General features: G+C 40.3%; 1 protein-coding gene across 2 annotated transcripts; it reads left to right on the top strand.

The window, feature by feature from the left end:
* Positions 1-335: 335 nt before the first annotated feature.
* Positions 336-14,202, top strand: LOC103697073 (glutamate-1-semialdehyde 2,1-aminomutase, chloroplastic). 2 transcript variants are annotated; one of them, XM_008778848.5, is made up of 3 exons: positions 336-626; positions 11,106-11,279; positions 12,998-14,202. In XM_008778848.5, exons 1-3 carry the CDS (start codon positions 447-449, stop codon positions 14,063-14,065), a joined length of 1,422 nt encoding a protein of 473 aa, XP_008777070.3. In that variant the 5' UTR covers positions 336-446; the 3' UTR covers positions 14,066-14,202. The 2 variants fall into 2 exon arrangements, with proteins under 2 accessions (XP_008777070.3, XP_088565900.2); XM_088709774.2 differs by lacking the exon at positions 336-626 and adding an exon at positions 9,336-9,514.
* The last annotated feature ends 4,835 nt before the right edge of the window (positions 14,203-19,037 follow it).

The raw sequence follows: 19,037 nt of genomic DNA, 5'->3' as shown, positions 1-19,037 counted from the left end.
ATAAAATCATGTTTAAATCCAATCCAGTGCAACCTGAAGGGCATTGGATTGGGTTTGCAAATAATTTTATGGCTTGAGTTATGATATGGATAAATCTCGGTCCATCCTAATCCGCTAATAACTATAATTAGAAATGAGAACAAAAAGGATGATAAAATAAAAAAAATTAAAGAATAATTTGCTAAAAGAGATGAATCATTCCATCAGGTCCACGGAAAATAATGCAGCCTAACTTTAACTTTTCTTTCAAAATTTTCATTTGAATTTTCCCTTCTCCTCTCAGTCAAAATAACAAAAGTTAAATACCGAGAATCAAAATCTTCTCCATCTGATCCTCATCGTACGCATTCCAGCATTTCATCGGCGTCTCTCACTTACCGACCGCTTGGTTTGTCTCAAGACCCGTCTCTCGTTTCTCCTCTCTGACCGCCGAGTGCGAGAGAGACATGGCGGGCGTCGCATGCGCTGTTGGGCTCCCGTGGAGTTCGAACCTTTCTCTCTTCTCGCTGTCGAAGCCCTCGCGCTCGGCCCGCCACGTCCCGTCCGTGGTCGTGAGGAATGCGGTGTCCGTGGAGAAGAAGAGCTATACGCTCCAGAAATCCGAGGAGATTTTCAACGCCGCCAAGGTCCCGACCCCAGACTCTCTCCTTTCCTGCCCTCGTTTCAATCTGAAAAGCATGAAATTCCTCAATATATTGCTTGCTTGCTGGGTGAATTTTGGTCCATCTGCTTAAAGTTTAGAGACTTCCATTTGTTTTTGCTGATTCGGTGTATTTCAGCTTTAAATCTTTAAAATGAGTTGCCTTTTTGTTGTTTCCCTGTCAAATTGCCTCGATTTGTTATCTTTTTAATGGAAAGCTGCGATTTTTAAGTTCAATTTTGAGTTGGGTGTTGTTTAGTTCGGCCTAAGAATCCGCTTTCATGTGTTCTGAGGTCCTCTTCTGCAAAAGTTCTATCAAAATTATGATCAGGTTAACAGAAAAGCCCAAATTTTGCTGTCAACTATAGAATGAATCTGGTTTCTTTTTATTTGGATGAAATGAATTAGTGAATTTAGAAGAATAGTATACTTTGCTGCCCCTGTGGACTTTGTCTCGTTTGTCAGGATGTATTCTAAATCTATGATTTATTGGTATCTTGACTGTTATGAGAAAGCTTCTAGAATGCATGCTATAGTGTTATGGAGCATGAGTGTGCTTACAAGAGTTCTGAAGGTCATTAGATTTAAATGTTATACCTACTTTTAATACAATGTGTTATTATCTTATGCCAACATGTTGAAGAAAAAAATTGGAAATGACCTATTTCCATTCAGTGGTTGAGGATTATAGTGTTATTTTGATGATTAACACAACCATTGAGAAAATATCTAATTAAGTACTACAAGTTAACATGATACATCATTACTGAGTTCGACACTCTCGATACATTAGAAGAATGAGATCAAGATATCTTTTAATGATTAATAATGAGATAAAATTTGTGATAGAAAAGTGATAGTGAATTCTAAATTCTAATTCAGCAAAGTTTCAAGTGAAACGTACTCTTAAGGGCAAAATAGTAATTTTCATTGTTAAAAGTATGTAGCACTACCATGGCATACTTTCAAAATTGCTTGAAGTATATTTCATTGATTGTATGAATGAGTCTAACCTTAAGATGCAGCAAAGTATGGAATGAGTCGACCCCAATAAAGGTGGAGTCGACCCTGGCACATCAGGCACACCTCTGCGAAAATGGCACGGATGAACAGTAGTGGAGTCGACCCCAAGTATGCTTGAGTCGACCCCAGCTTCAAGCCTCAAGAAAACAAGTCTCTGAAATTTACTGAGAGGGCCGACCCCAACTTTCCTTGAGCCGATCCCAGGAATGCTTGAGTCGACCCCAGAAATGCTTGAGTCGACCCCAACTAAACATGAGTCGACCCCAAGGCTATGTCGTTCAAAACTGTCTCTGGAATCCTTGAGAGGGTCGACCCCACTGTAGCTTGAGTCGACCCCAGTGAAAAACAGCTGAAATACAAGGTTCTGTGATTCCTGAGAGGGTCGACCCACTGTAGCAGGAGTCGACCCCAGTGAAAGTTGGGTCGACCCCACTGAAAGTTGAGTCGACCCCAAGTCTGATGAATAGTGGTTTGAGTCGACTCCAGAAAAGTTTGGGTCGACCCCAGCACGGGCAGAAACATAACGGCTAGTTCTGCAGAAGTACTTTTTGACCTTCCAACGGCTAGTAACGGATAGTTTTTCAAATCTAACCAATGGGGAGTAACCTAAACATGTGAAAAAGTATTTATAATGACACTATTCATCAGAACAAGTTATCTTGTGTATGAAAATCAAAGTTCACTCAAGAAAGACAAAGTCCTAGTATTCTTCATCAAGGTACTTCATTCAAGAGTTAAAAAGAAAATGGTTGAGCAGATCAAAAGAGGCATTAAGAGCTCCACCAACCCTTGAAGAGTGAAGCATTCCTTGACAAAAAAGAGAAGAACCATATCAAAGCGATAACTATATTCTAACTCTTCTTTGTAGCTTATATTTGTTATATCTGTTCATCTAGGAGTTTCAACCTTCTTCTTCTTCTTAAAATCTTGTAAGATTTGTTGGTGAGCCCGTAAAACCAACGGTGTAGGTTTGTTGGTGAACCCGTAAAACCAACGGTGAAGGTTTGTTGGTAAGCCCGTAAAACCAACATAGGTTTTTGGTGATCCCGGAAAACCAAGTATAAAGGTTTTTGGATTGTGAGCATGGAAAACAATCCAACTGTAATCCGCGAGATTATAGTGAATTTCCAAGGGGTCACTTGGGGAGTGGACGTAGGTGCATAGGAGAGCACCGAACCATTATACTTCTTGTTGTTTGTATTGTGTATTGTTCTAAATCACTTACTCATCGATTAACATAATTAAGGAATCGAAAATTAACAAAAACTAATTCACCCCTCCTCTTGGCTTGTCACCTTGGGCAACAGTGGTGCTGCCGACTAAAATCCGACTTGACGGATCCAGCGGTCTGGAAGCTGAAAATAGGTTTGCTTGGCTTGATTGGAGGTGGGTTGTATTGTATGGGCTCCTACTTGCAACCGAAAGAAAACGATCAGGGGGTTGCTGGAACATGTCTGGCGAGAGACCCTCTAATGCTTGAGTTAGATAGAGTTTTAGGAGGGAACAATAGAGATCTGAGCGAAAATGATGAGGTGAGAGCATGGTTAAGAGTCTCTTACCTAAGGGTCCAGGGCTTGGTTTATATAGAAAGGAGGGTGCAAATCTCGTGCGACCCGAGTCACACAATATCTAGATGAGTTGTTATGTTTTTTCCTTATTTGCTGACTTGGGCTATTGTAGGCTTCCTTATCGGACATGCCGAGATCATGCCGAGCTTTAACCATCCATGCTGATTGTCCAAAGATTTGCTCAGCCATTGTCTCCACACAACACGTGTTTCCCTCCTACTAATGGGTTTAGCTGGCAAGCATAATTATGGTCAAGTCTCGTACTTCATATTCCCCTTGCACTTGATTGACAACAAGTTGTGAATCACTATAGGCCTTAAGTTGAGTTACTTTGACAAGTTGGGCCAGCTTCAACCTAGTGACAAGGGTCTCATACTTTGCTTTATTATTGGAGGTTTGAAAATTGAACTTGAAAGCATACTCGATGACGATGTCTTCAAGGGGCTAGCTAGGATCAGTCTGGCTCCAGTTCTATCTGCGCTGAAGGATTTGTCAACAGGAAGTGTCTAGAAGGGCAACTCCTTCGGCTTGTTCTACTCATGCTCGACCTCGATTATTTTCTTCATCCTACTTAGGTACACTCAACAATAAAGTCAGTTGGTGCTTGCGCCTTAATTGCGGACCAAGGTTGATAGTTTATATCAAATTCTCTGAGCTTAATAGCCCATTTGACTAACCGGTTAGAAGTTTCTGATTTTTGCAGCACTTGCCTCTGCGGCTGGTTAGTCACCAATACGATGGTGTGAGCTTGAAAGTATGGTCGTAGCATCCATGCTGAGATGATCATGGTATAGGCCACCTTCTTTATCTTCGAGTACCTCATCTCAGCATCTCTAAGCACTTTACTTATGTAGTAGATCGATCTTTGCTTTTCTTGGTCTTCTCTAATAAGGATCGAACTGATCACAGTGGATGAAACGACCATATAAAGGTATAGCTTCTTCATGGCCTTTGACTTGGTGAGAAGTGGAGGATAACCAAGGTATTGTTTGAGTTGATCGAACACCATCTGGCACTCCTCGGTCCAAATGAAGTTTCTAATATTCCTCAGAACCTTGAAGAAAGAGATACATCGTTCTCTTAACCTTGATACAAATCGGCTAGGGGTAGCTATCCGACCTGCAAGTCGCCATCTCCAACAGTGCTTGGATTTACTCTGGGTTCGCCTCTATCCCCTGGCACGCGTAACCATAAAATTCAGATTTCTCCGAGGTGGCTTCTAACATGCATTTGCTTATATTGAGCTCCATGCAGTACTTTCTTAGGGTTTGAAATGCTTCATCTATGTAGCAACATGATGGTCGGCCTTTTGGCTCTTCATGAGCATATCATTCACGTATACCTCTATGTTTCAGCCAACCTAGTCCTTGAAGAAACAATTGACTAACCATTGATATGTTGCTCCGGCATTCTTCAATTGAACCGCATCATTCGATAGCAGTACAATCCTTTATCAATAATGAATGCCATCTTCTCCTCGTCCTTTGGGTACATCCTGATCTAATTATACCCCGAGAATGCATTCATAAAGCTAAGGAGCTGATTGACCAATGCAGCGTCGACAAGCTGGTCAATCTTCAGTAGTGGAAAACTATCCTTCAGGCAGGCTTTGTTGAGATTAGTGAAGTCGATGTAGACTCTTTATCGCCATTAGCCTTCTTTATGAGGACAACATTGGCGATCCACTTCAAGTAGTCAACCTTAAGGATAAATTTGGCCTCGAGGTGTCTGTCAACCTCATTGATAGCTCGTTGTTGTTCTGGGCAAAGCTCCTTTTTTTTCGGTACCAGTTGATGCTTGGGATCCATGTATAACCTATGCATTATAACAGAAGGATGTATACCTGGCATGTCTGTGGCCGACCATATGAACATTTATGTGTTGGAGCAAAGGAAGTTGATGAGTTGATTCCTTGTGACCTCATCGAGCAGCGAGTCAATCTGCACTGCTCGGTTGTCTCCATCGTCATCGAGCGGGATGTAGGTGACTTCCTCGGTTGGCTCCCTATGTTGCCCTTTCTGCTCGTCCCGGATGTCCAAAACCCTCGATAGGCAATGTTTCAAGGAATCCTTTTTTTCTTTTGACGGTAGCTATGTAATACTATTGGACACTGTCTGGTCACGTCTGACTTTTCCAATTCTGTTGTTGGTGGGGAATCTCATCATGAAGTTATAAGTCGATACTATAGCTCGCATTGTATTCATGCCGGGCCGACGAAGAATGACGTTGTATGCCAATGGGACCTTAACTACCAAGAAGTCGAGCATGACTGTCACTTGCCGAGGTTCCCAACCAATAGTGACTAGGAGGGTTATACTCATTCCACAGGTACAAAGTCCCTAGAAAAATCGATTAAGGAAGTATGGATTCTTCTTAACCGATCTGACAGTTAGTTCATTTTTTGGAATGCATTGTAAAATATAAAGTCTGTTGAGCTTTCATTGTCCACTAAAATTCTCCTTACATCATAATTAGCTACTGTAAGAAAAATTACAACTGCCTCATCATGGGGTTGTGCACTTTCTCCAGATTAGTGTTCAAGAAGGATATAAAGTCCTTGGTTCCGATTGTGAGCATAAGTTCTCATCTTCTTCGGCCACTCTAGGTAGTCTCAATTTTTTATCTCCATCAAAATTTGTGCCCTTGGTGTGTTAAGAAGAGTGTGCTTCTTAAATCTCTAAGGGCTCCTTAAATGTCAGGAGTTCTCCCCCTCACACCTCATCTTTCTCCTCGGGGCTTCTCTTTCTTTTTGGCTCTTCCTCTTACCATTCTTACTCCTAGTTGCCTTCTTCTGAGCTGGCATGGCCTCTTTGGCTTTGATATACTTGTCGGCTTGGGATAACAACTTGGCCAAATCTTTGTGAGTCTTCTTCTTTAATGAGAAATCAAAATGGGAATGCCTTAGCTTGTTTTTCGCCGCTGTCACCACAACCTTTTGGTCTAAGTCGCGGATTTCTAGTGTCTCCGTGTTGAAGCGATTAATATTTCTTTTGAGGGACCTATCATCCCCTTGCTTCACAGCGAACAGACTAGTCGTATCTTTCTTCCGCCTTCAATTGCTTACGAAGTGAGTCATGAACTGGCGAGTAAGTTGATAAAAGGAATGGATGGATTTTGGTTGGAGACCAGAGTACTAGAGACAAGCTACTCTCCTCAGCATAATTGGGAAAGCTCAACACAAGATTGTATTAGTTGCTCTTTGCAGCATCATGAGAGCTTTGAAGCTCTCAAGATGGTCCATCGGGCTTAAGGTGCTATTGTACACTTTGAAGTGGGATATCTAGAATCTCTTTGGCAGCGATTCTTCCATAATTGCCTTAAAGAATAGAGGGTTAGTCGTCATCTCCAGATTCGTCCCTAGCTCGACTTGCCTCTCTCTTTTGGCTTCAATCTTGTTATTCATCTCCTCGATCTTGCGATCGAGGTTGGCTTCCCTCCTGGAGAGCTTCTCTAGCTAAGGAGATGAAGAGCCGTTCGGACTCAAACCCATCTCAGAATGAGCACGGGGATGATCATCTTCCTGGTATTGCTCGGGGTTCTTAGGACGAGGTTTTATATTTTGTGTCGACTGATCATGGTGACTTGGTGGTGTGGCCGGTTGCTAGTTCGGCTGCTACATATTCTGCCGGCAATCAAAGCTTGCACTTGCTATAGTAGTAGATGGTAGTCACCACCTTAGGGGCTGGCTAAGGGGCTTGGGATTGGGAGTCATAGACTCCTGCTAAGGTTGGTCGGCAGGGGGCTAGCGATTATTCTTTTTGGGCTTCATCTTCTTAGATCTTTAGTAAGGCTTTAAAAGAGGCTCCTCCTGTAGCGCCAATTTGTTGCTGCCTAAAATTTGACCTGATGGAATCAATGGTGTGGAAGGCAAAAGCAAGTCTGCTTGACTCAGCTGGAGCGGAGATGGGTTGCATTGTATGGGCTCCGACCTGCAACCAAAAGAAAACGATCAAGGGGGCGCTAGAATGTGTTCGGTGGGGGACCATCTAATTCTTAAGTCGTGCATAGTTTTAGGAGAGAACAATAGAGATTTGAGCGAAAATGATGAGCTGAGAGCGTGATGGAGAGTTTCTTACCTGAGGGTCCACGGATATAGAGAGGAGGACATTGATCTCGTGCGAATCGTGCGAACTCCGGATGAGCTGTTATGCTCCTTCTCCTTTTCTTATTTGCTGACCTGGGTGATTGTAGCTTTCTTCATAAATGGTGCGCCGAGATCACGCCGAGGTGTAACCTGCCTATGCCAATCGCCTGAAAATTTGCTTGGCCTTTGAATCCACGTGACGTATGTTGCCCGCCTACTAGTTGATTGAGTTGGCAGGCGTAATTTCAGGGAGCGGCGAATTTGAGTTGTATCAAGTAGCGACTTATTGAAAGGATTGCCAACAACCATTTGCTCAGTTGATTGGCACCTCTTAAGCCCTAAGAGCTTGCTCTTGGAGGAGATCCAGGTTTCAAATCCTTATTATTGCTCGGAAAAAAGGCTACTAAAGGATTCTGTTTCTGTGATGGAATGAAGATCTAATGAGTGGATATTTTTGGGTTTAAATGAGAGATTGGCTTGTATTCACCTCTAAAGCCTAGCTATCTAATGAATCCCTAACACAACATACGACAGAAAAGATACTGCTCCAATTTGTCACTCATTTGGAATCTAACTTCTCACTCGCTAAATTTGAACCTTAAACCTAATCTTACTGGAACAGTATCAAAGTTCCTAAACATAAAGGCTTTTCTGTCTAGTCCTATAGGAATTCTCAAGTGGTGAATCCCAGCTCCTGAATTTTATTTTGTGCGTGAAACATGGAGCAAAAGTGTTGATTCTTATCCTATTTGTTACCTTTTTCTACATTTGCAGATACTTGATTCGTAGAACTAAATTAAACATAGCTTGTAATGCACGTCTTAATGTCTAGATCACCCTAGAAAAGCATCCATTAGAAGTCTTCAAAAAACCTGGCAATGCAATCTAATTCATCGTTGCACCCAAAAATCGGAGGCATGGACTTGCAAGTCCAATGCCCCCTTATTAGAGCATATCTTCGAGATAGTGGTTCATATTCTCTCTTTGTGCCTTTGCTTATACTATTCTCGACAAACGTCTTCTTGTTAAGTGCTTCTTTATTCATATAGAGATATATATATGGTTTGGAGCTCTTTCAGATGTATTTTTGGACAGTATGAAATCATGGCAAAACAAACTTTAGGTTGTGGTCATTGCAACTCATGCTTGAGTTAGATAAAGATTTTATGGCACTAATTTTGGTGATGTGATCGAAAATTGGGAGCATATGAGCCCAGGAAAATTAACAAATTAACTATGTCATATGCTTCATGGATATTTTGTGAAATGATTGGGTATTAGGTGAATTTGGCTGTTCTTGCATCCAGGAAATGCGATTGAGTGATGAATTGACATATTTAATTGGAAGTATGTTCTTAGGTGACTTGAGCATTTTGTGATCACAGTGGAAGAAGTTTTACTTTTCTCTAAGGACTTATAAATACTTATCAAGTATTGGTAAAACTCTTCAGTGTTGGAATTGCTTATTGTAGAAGTGGCATGCTAGTTTATGAAGGTATGCTTAGCATAGGGTTATTATTTGCTGTTGCTATAGAGGTTCGAATATTTCGAAATTCTTTTCAGTTGCTGGTTGCTCACCTTGTTTTTGTTTATTTATTTTTATATTTTCATATATCACAACTAAAACATCATTCTCAACTAAATAGAAAGCTGCTCCACATGCAAGAGACGTTTCGTCCACCTTTTGTAAGCGAAACTATTACCTGTATTGAACAAACATTTAGAGCCCTTAGGTAGACAAATCCCTCAGCATTGTCATGATGTAGCATGCTTTAGATTTTGAAAGCTTGGTCCACCCAAAAAAATCATAATTATGGAGACACGCTTCAGATTCATAATGTTTTTCAAACATGATCCACCTATAAGGCCTAAATATGATAGAACTATAAAAATTTCTTTTCTTATCAAATCCTGTGAATACAATATTTTTTCCTTGCGAGAGTTGCATTATCAAATCCTGTGAATACAATATGATAGATGCATTTTCTTTTCTTCAGATGTGGAACAGCCAATCAGTTCATCCTCTCAATTCATTCATCTCTCATTTGTTACTCTGGGAGCGTTCCTCGATGACTATCTACCTTCTGGTTTGTTATAGTGAAGTTCAAGAATTATGGACCACATAGCATCTCAACTCTTACATTTCCTGATCTGCAGCTCCCTGATAAATTAACTGCAGATTTAGTGAGGCAAACCCATGTAAGCTTCACCTACTAATAATCATGATTTTAGAAGAAAAGCAAAGTTGAATACGAATGAGTTAACTGCAGAAATTTAAAGGGAACAAAAATTAATGGTTATTTTGAAGGAATCGTTGGAACATTGATCTAATGCCTAAAATTTTATTTAAGTTATTTTTTTGTCTTTAGTTTTGATCATTTAGCTGAAATTAGGCTACTTAATTCTGAAGTTTGAATTGCATTATTTGAAAAAAACCATGTTGGATCTCATTTTAATCTTTCATAAGTTATTTTGTAATATTATTTTTGATTTGATAGTTGTTATTGCTCTGTGCTCTCAATTTAGCATATAGAGTGATTTCATAGAAGTGCTTAATTGCATCTGGAAAGAACAAAATGTTTTTAATTATGCTGGCATTAATTATGCAGTTATTTTTCGTACCAGTTAACTGAGTAGTTTTATAGCAAAATGTCACTGAACAAGTCTTTATTACAAAATTTCTCATGACAATCTTGCAGAACTTAGGTTTTTATAAAATGTAACCATTTTTACCTGTGAATATGTTTCCAAAAAATTCTATTGTTACTTGTGCTTCAAAAATATGGTTTTGGCTCTTGTTCGTTCGTAAATTTGCCTGTTGCAAAGTGCTGGTGAGTTCTGGTCTCTGGAGGTGGATTGTTTGATGCAAATAAGGGAATTCTGTAAAGAAAGTGGCTTGTTCAAATATATATTTGTGGTCTCTTTGTTTGTCTACAAATGTGTGCTGGTAGCTAATGGTTTTAATCTATCATATGTTATTGTGTCCTACTCTTACCTACGGGAAGCTTAAGATTTCTTCTTGCTGCATTATAATTCTTCAATATGCCATATATCTTATATGCATTGCCTTATTCTGCCCCAACATGGTTAGCCAATGGCTGGACTTGTTAAGACATCATATTACATCATTCCACCAATATCTTCTCATGTGTCCTTGGCCCTTCCATGCTTGGATGCATAACATTGTTGAACAATAAATAGGTTTTCATCTTTAACTGTAATTGCTGACGGAGGAGCGGAATTCACTTTTTAACTTGTTGATTCATATTTCACTGATGGAGCTGCATGTGGGTACCTGTCAGATATTTCTGTTCTTCCCCAAAACATGTAGCACATGTTTGGTTGGGGAAAGTTGGGCTCTGGAATCAGAATGGGGACGAGTGACTCATGTTCTAGCCATATGGTTGGAGGGAGTTTCATTCTCATTCTGATTCTATGGGGGAAGGGAATGCCCCAATCTCCCGAAACCCAACCACGACTCTGTCCTATTATTCAAATTTTATTCCGATTCCGATTCCGATTCCGATTCCAGCCACAAATCAAATGCATCAGAGAATGTGGCCATTCTGATTCCTATTCCAATCCATTCCAATTTTGATTCCGGTCACGAATTGAATGCACCCATTTGTGAGTTTTGATCTCGTTATTCTAGGCATGGACCTGCATGCATACACCTACCATATATTTTCATTCTCCTTCAAATACATGATGTGTTTTTATATCTTGATATGCATGCAAACAACAACCTGCTTATTTCTTTCCTTTCCACTGATCGAGTATGTGGTGTTAGGAATTGATGCCTGGAGGTGTAAATTCACCTGTACGTGCCTTCAATTCAGTTGGTGGACAGCCCGTGGTTTTTGATTCAGTCAAGGGCTCTCGCATGTGGGATGTTGATGGTAATGAATACATTGATTACGTTGGCTCATGGGGCCCTGCTATTATTGGTCATGCAGACGACAAGGTGCCATTCCTTCTCTGAAATATGCTTATTCCGTGAATTTTTGTTGGGTTTAAGGCTTCGCTTTAAGGCTTCCATTTGGATGCCATTCTTCCATGTTTGCTTACCATACTCTGCTGTATGCTGACTTTTGAGTCTTATTCTAGGATTGAGTATGTCAATGGAGATGAGTAAAACATTGCTATAGTAGATTATGTCAAACATGTCAGTTGATCTTTTTTCAAACCTCAGAAAAATTGGCTTCATCCGACAGCTTGGTGAACCTCTGTCAAGTTGTTTGGAAAGCTGGTAAAAGAAATCTTCATGAATGTAGCTTATGAACATAATTACAAGGACAGGACAAGAAGTACGAGTCAGCATCATTAGAGTAATTTACAATGTGATCTTACAATCATGTCTTTTCTTTGAAAAAGGGTTATATTTCATCTTTACTTCAATTTGAGGTCAAGACAAAACTATAGCTAAAAATTTACCTTTAAACATGCACAAGTTACTATAAGTAAACAGGACTTATAAAATATTGATTTCGAATGAAAAAGACATACTAGTGTGATAATTGAGAATTTTAATATCGACAATTAATGTTGACTACCTCACAAATGGAAATCAAGTTTGGTTTTGAGGTGTCATTTGAGATTATTGATCGTGGAGAATCCTGAAGTATTAGATAAGAATCCTGTATGCCTAATGCTAGCAAGGCGCACCAGCAACAAGAGTAACAGAATATGAAAAACTAAATATAAAATACTTACCCTGCTTCAGATAAATGATTTTGAAAGATGAACACTGATTTAACATTTTTCAGATGCAATTTCAAGTTGTCCCCTACACAAAGATATATAGAACTTCTAACTAATATTTGTTCTTTTAAAGGATAAGATGGTTATTAGCTTAGCTGAAACCATACATAGGAATATTATTCTAATGAAGCCAAGGATGTTGTAGCTGTCAAATGATCATTGACTGGTTAGCAGGTGAAAGACAAATTTACGTGGTGAATTGCAACATTGGCGAGGGCAGTGTCACATTGTTAGACCTGAAAAAGAAACATATTTTGCTGACATATTCATATAAATAATGATTTTGTTGTTAAATTTATATTTAAATGGTTTCTTTTCTATATTCTGCCCTCATAGTAGATTACATTTTAACAATGGTGGGAAGTTGCCAAGGAGTTGAATATTAGGATTTCATAACCTATGTATAAGACTGTGTAACTCTCACAGATGGGGAAAATACGATTGATTTGTTTATGATCAGGAATGACATAAATGTTTATTATTCCATCATTGGGAAGCATACTTTGTGAACTGATTGGAAGGATAAAGAAGCACACACTGTGGTTCAGTTTTCATACTTGTTTACTTCTGGATGTGATTATTCCGAGGTCATTCTGTTGAAGGAATCTTATGTCTGCCATACTTAAGAATCTAAGTTAGTATTTATTGGCAAGTTTCAGGGATTTACTTTAACTGTTTGCAGGCTTTGTTGGTGGAAAATAAGGTCAAAAAAAAAAAAAAACTTGTTCTCTTTGTGAGCTAGTGAAACTTTCCTTTTCAAATTAACTTGGTGCATTGGATTACAATTTGGACATCATGGACTTGGTGTTTATTGGGAACCATATTAAGGAATTTATATGTTGGACCAATAGTTGTGGAAAATCATACAATAATATTCTTAATCTGAAAATGCTATTTTCTGGTGGCATTTACTATCTGCAGGTGAATGCTGCCCTTATTGAAACACTGAAGAAAGGCACAAGCTTTGGTGCTCCCTGTGTGTTAGAGAATGAGCTGGCAAAGATGGTGATCTCAGCTGTACCAAGCATTGAGATGGTCCGCTTTGTTAACTCTGGCACTGAAGCTTGCATGGGTGCACTCCGCCTTGCCCGTGCCTTCACCGGCCGGCCAAAAATCATCAAATTTGAAGGCTGCTACCATGGCCATGCTGACTCTTTCCTTGTAAAGTCAGGCAGTGGGGTTGCCACTCTTGGCCTTCCTGACTCCCCCGGTGTCCCGAAAAGTGCCACCTCTGAGACTCTAACCTCCCCATATAATGACACTGAAACCGTAAAGAACCTCTTCAGCACCCACAAAGGTGAGATTGCTGCTGTCATCCTCGAACCAGTTGTTGGAAATGCTGGCTTTATTACACCAAAACCTGAATTCCTAAATGCCCTCCATGAGGTCACAAAACAAGAAGGTGCTCTTCTTATCTTTGATGAGGTGATGACTGGGTTCCGTCTGGCTTATGGTGGGGCTCAGGAGTATTTTGGCATAGCTCCTGATTTGACTACACTGGGGAAAATAATTGGTGGCGGCCTTCCTGTTGGTGCTTATGGTGGGAGGAGGGATATCATGGAGATGGTGGCTCCGGCTGGGCCAATGTACCAGGCAGGGACCCTCAGCGGAAACCCTTTGGCGATGACTGCAGGAATTTACACTCTCAGGCAGTTGATGGAACCTGGATGTTATGAGTACTTGGACAAGATAACCGGTGACCTTGTTCGTGGGATTTTGGATGCTGGCAAGAGGGCTGGACATGAGATGTCAGGTGGATATATCCGTGGAATGTTTGGGTTCTTCTTCACAGCAGGACCAGTCCAAAATTTTGAGGATGCAAAAAAAAGCGACATTGCAAAATTTGCAAGGTTTTATAGGGGAATGTTGGAGGAAGGTGTATATTTTGCACCCTCACAGTTTGAGGCAGGGTTTACAAGTCTAGCACATGGTTCTAAAGACATTGAGCAAACAGTTGAGGCAGCTGAGAAGGTACTCCAATGGATTTAAATAATTGAAACTAGCTGCCAAGTTTTTATTTTTGTTTCCTTGTATTGCTTCTCTTTTCTTTTCATCTTTTTGAATCTGCAGCAGAAATTGTATGTACAAGTGTTCCATTACACAAGGTACTTCTTGTTTGGAGAGAACCGTCGTCTGTTAACTTATAGTTTTGAGCACTATCGTACGTGCTGCAAAGCTTGTTTTGTCTTCTCGAAATTTGATGATACGAAATATAAACTCCTAGCTTGGGCTTCACAAATTAAGCAGGAAGTTCTTAAAGAAGCTCAAATTCCGTTACTTCTGCATTCAAAAGGGTTAGAAGATAAACTGTTCGGCTTAAGGCATTAGAAACTTGATTCTATACGCCCAACCGATGCTTCAAAACAAACGTAAATTGCTGCAACACATCCATCCATCTGGCATGGCGCGCATTAAGCTTCTTTTGCGAGTTGATGTACTTCAGCGAATTGTGATCAGTATAAAAAACAAACTCTCGAGGAAGAAGGTAATGCTTTCCATGCTTGAGGGTTTAAACAACAGCATGGAACTTAATGTCATAAGTAAAATACCTCTTCTTTGTATTGTTGAGTTTCTCGCTGAAGAAAGCTACTGGATATCCTTCTTGATGCAGACTTCCCCAATGCCGACATGGGAAGCATCACACGTGACCTCGAAGAGCTGATTAAAGTTGGAAGTCGAAGAATAGGGGCTTGAGTCAATCTCTCCTTGATCTGTTCAAACGCCTTGGTAGTTGCGGGTATCTATTGCAACAATCCGGCCTTCATGTAGTTTGTAATTGGTGCCATGATGGTGCTATAATTTTAGATGAACCTGCGATAGAAGGTAGCTAGGCCATGAAAGCTCCATACTTTATGGATGTTGCTCGGAGTTGGCCAATCCCGCATGGCCCGAATCTTCTCCTGATCTGCTGCAATCCTTTGATCTAAAATTATGAATTCTAGAAAAGAAACTCGAGATTCAGCAAAGGAACATTTTTTCAAATTTACCTAAAGCTTCTCCGATCGTAGAACTCGAAGCATTTGTGGAAGATATTGTTTGCGCTACTCTTAGCTACGACTAAAAATCAGAATATCATTAAAGCAAACAACCACAAATCTTCCAATGAACGGTTTCAGCACTTGGGTCAGAACCCACATGAAACTACTCGGCATATTGGATAGACCGAAGGGCATGACCAACCACTCGTAGAAGCCATCCTTGATCTTGAACATGGTCTTCCATTCATCCTCAAGTCTGATCCGGATTTGATGGTCGCCGGTTCACAAGTCCAACTTGGAGAAGATAATAAAACCATGTAGTAAATCAAGCATATCAACTAATCATGGAATGGGGAAGCGATACTTCACTGTTATTTTGTTGATGGTCCAGCTGTCCATGCACATACGCCATGTACCATCCTTCTTCAGGGTGAATAATGCTAAAACAACGCAAGGGCTGAGGCTCTCTTTGATGAATCCTTTGTCCAAAAGCTCTTGAACTTGTCGACGTAGCTCCTCATGCTCCTTGGGGTTCAGCCAGTATGCAGGAAAGTTCGGTAGACTTGATCTCAGGATGAAATCTATAGCATGCTGAATGTTCTGTATGGGTGGAAGCTCCTTGGGAAAATCCTCATGTGTTACATCAGAAAAATCATCTAAACTAGTCTGAAAATCAGACGGTACCACATCTAAAATTTCAAACCCAACTTCCCTCAAAACCAATGCATACATGACTCCAAACTCATGGCTGATTTTTCGAATCACCTCATAGATAAAACCCCTTGGATTACTAGATTTTCAAGTGTGAAATCAGCAATCCGAAGTGGTTTTAAAACAACTTTCTTATTGACATACATCAAGAAATAACAATTAGAATAACCGTCGTACTTCACTCATCAATCATACAACCAAGGTCTTCCTAGAAGGATGTGCCACGCCTTCATGGGTAGAACGTTGCACAACATATCATCATGGAAGTCCTTGTCTATTGGAAAGCTAGCTAGGAATCTTTGCTTAATGGGAATAGAGGTGTCATCGATCCAACTTACTCGGTAAGGTTTGGGATGCGGTTTCGATTGTAGCTTCATCTATTTCAGTAAATTGTTGGAGACGATGTTCATGCCGCTTCCGTTGTCGATGATGAGATTCATGGCTTTGTTGTTATGCTTGATATGGGTATGGAAGATGTTGGTGTGCCTTCAATCTTCTTCCACATTCTTCTCTTGTTTGCTACCCATAAAAATCCTACGAACAACGCAAATGGGCAGATGTGAGCCTTCTAGCTCCAGGTGCCTCTTCTTCGTTGTCTTTCTCTTTCTCAACCTCAATGGATTTAGGAGGAATTTTAGAGGGCTCTACGATCTCATCCTCTTTACACACCAATGCAAATTGCTGGTTCCTAGTAGGGCAAACGACGGCAAAGTGCCTTGTCCACCGCACTTGTAGCACTGGGATTGACTCCCTCTTTGCGCCATAGGTTCTTTTTTTCTTTCATTGGACCTTGTTGCTCCTCGCTCCATATTTGGACCCCTATTTGTTGATCTATCAGATCTAATAAAAGGAGGGTCACCTCGAGGGAAAGGAGTGCCTTTGGTGCTGCGTTTTAGAGGCCATTGCCTAATTGATGGATTGGCAGGGTACCCTATTAGATTCGTCTCCATAACATTACTACGAATCGTCAGTTCATTGAATCAGACGATGTAGTCCTCAACGGATGAACTTTCTTGGCGATGCTTTAGAAGATCTTCAAAGAGGGTCTCTTCATAGTCAAGGGGAAGAAACTTTTTCTTTAATCGAAGTTTCATCTCTTCCCAATTGGTGATTGATGGTTGATGAAGTCGATGAAGCTTTTTCTCCACGCTGTGCCACCAAACACATGCTTGTCCCTTCAGCTTCATTTTCACGAATCGAACCTTTCGTTCACTAGTCATGTTGTATCACTCGAAGTAATCTTGAGAGACATTGGCCAATCTTGGAAGCTGTTCGGATCCTTGCTTCTGCTTTAATCAAAAACATCGACATGTACCTATTTCGATGTATCGTCGAAGTCATTGTGTTCTTGCTATTGTTGCTGCCCATATAGGTTTCCAAAATTAATTCCCATGCAAAGATTGATTGGAGGTGGTACTCGGGGCACCCTTGGGTGGCATTGGGGCGGAATACCCCTAGAAGAATGGATCTCGACATCGTGATCTCCTCCTTGTGGCACTTCTAAATTTTCTAGGTGTTCATCGACACCATGGACATCCTCAAAGTTGTTTGGATCGGGGAAGACACCCTCCCAAGCTGCTTCCAACTTTTGATTAATGCCAGCCATCTATTGGAAAAGTTTAGTCATCTCCTCAGCACGTTGGCTCTCGTTGTTGTACGGGTGGCCGCTGCAGGTACTTATGGTGATCAAGGATCATCGCTCTAATACCAATTGATGCAGTCAGGGTGGGAAGGTTGCTGAATCTTAGAATGATGGTGGCTGATCTCTCTCTTTTTTTTCACTATCAATGGCAGCTAGGGTTCTTGGGGAAGAAAGGAGGAAGAAGATAATGGAAGAAGATGGCTAAATGGTTCACTTAGGTTCAATGGTTGGCGGCTGAAATTTAGGGGCTTGGGCTGATTTGACTAGGGGCGGATGGAGTTAGCTTAGACCCAAAGAGGGTGGATCTGGATGTGAGATGCTTAGGGGTGTGAAGGAGGTTTAGGTGTTATAATGAAAGAAGGATTCTAGGTGGGCATGAGCAAAGTATGGCGTGAAGCAAGGGAGGATAAGTATGGAAATAATGAAAGAGTCTCACCCTCTCTCAATCCAATGGTTGGAAGAAGGGAAGATGGTGTCTCACCAAGTTTCCTTCAACCCTCTTGGCATCGCACCAAGTAAGAAAGATTCTCTCCATCACGTGAAAGGGCTCTTACGATTTCAAGAAAAGCAATTAATCAAATTCTGAATTTTATTCTTCAACCTTTTCTTTATATAAAGTAAGAGGTTGGACTAAATTGGACTCTTACAATTTGAAATTTAAAGGACTCCTTCTTAAAGGACTTCTACTTGGACTAGGACTCCTACTTGACATGGACTCTCTTAAATCAAATTTTTGACTAAACCAAATAACATGATTGGACTCCCACTCAAATTTGGACTTCCCATAGTGCATGGAATAGAGTACAAGTCGCCTTGGACTCCCACATGCCACATAAAGCATATGAAATAAACTGCAAACATACAATGATTCTTCCAACACCATGGACTCAATGTGCTGCGTTGGACACTAGATATTAATTTTTATATCTATTTAATATATATATCCATTGAAAAGTATGGATACACCAATATCTAACTCTTTTTCAACTCTAATCTGGGGCCTACCCTAGAACCCGACTCAAAGTCAGCCAGCCAGATGGGCCTTGAGCCAAGCCAGGTCTACTTCAAACCCTTAAATTGTATAAATGTGGAAAGGAGTAAGTATTAGCAATCTATCTACAACTTGGGGAAGAATTATATAACTAATTCTTTCATGTTGCAATTTAAGACCTATTTAAAATTGCAAGGACAACAAGCCCTAGGCTTCAGATGGCATCTTTTAAATTAAATTATTCTATTATATATTTCCAAAGTAAATACTAGAAATATAGATCACAATAAGTTGCTTATCCACCATTTGTATAACTAAAATACTCTAACAGCTAATAAGGCACATCACAAATTACAACTTAGATCTTCTATAAATTGCTTATTACTCTAAAGCTAAGGTCCACATTTACTATGATGTGGCCTAAATTCAATCTGTCCATCATGGTCGACACGAGGCGAGCATTTTGAAGAGATTTAAATTTAAAAAAATGTGAATTCTTAGGGGAGTCCAAACAAGGAAGAAGATTACAACATATTTGAATATAGAAAAGAAAGAAAGTTATGGCAATCCCCTGATTGTCCCCTCTAAATCATAATGGATCCATTCTCCCTCCTCTTTATAAACAAGGCCAAGGGACTC

This window comes from Phoenix dactylifera, chromosome 13 (assembly GCF_051530095.1).
Source record: "Phoenix dactylifera cultivar Ajwa chromosome 13, Ajwa_hap1_PhDact_Kaust_v1.1, whole genome shotgun sequence".
Taxonomy (NCBI): domain Eukaryota; kingdom Viridiplantae; phylum Streptophyta; class Magnoliopsida; order Arecales; family Arecaceae; genus Phoenix; species Phoenix dactylifera.
Note: the sequence above shows the minus strand (reverse complement) of the source record. Positions and strands in the feature narration are given on the sequence as shown.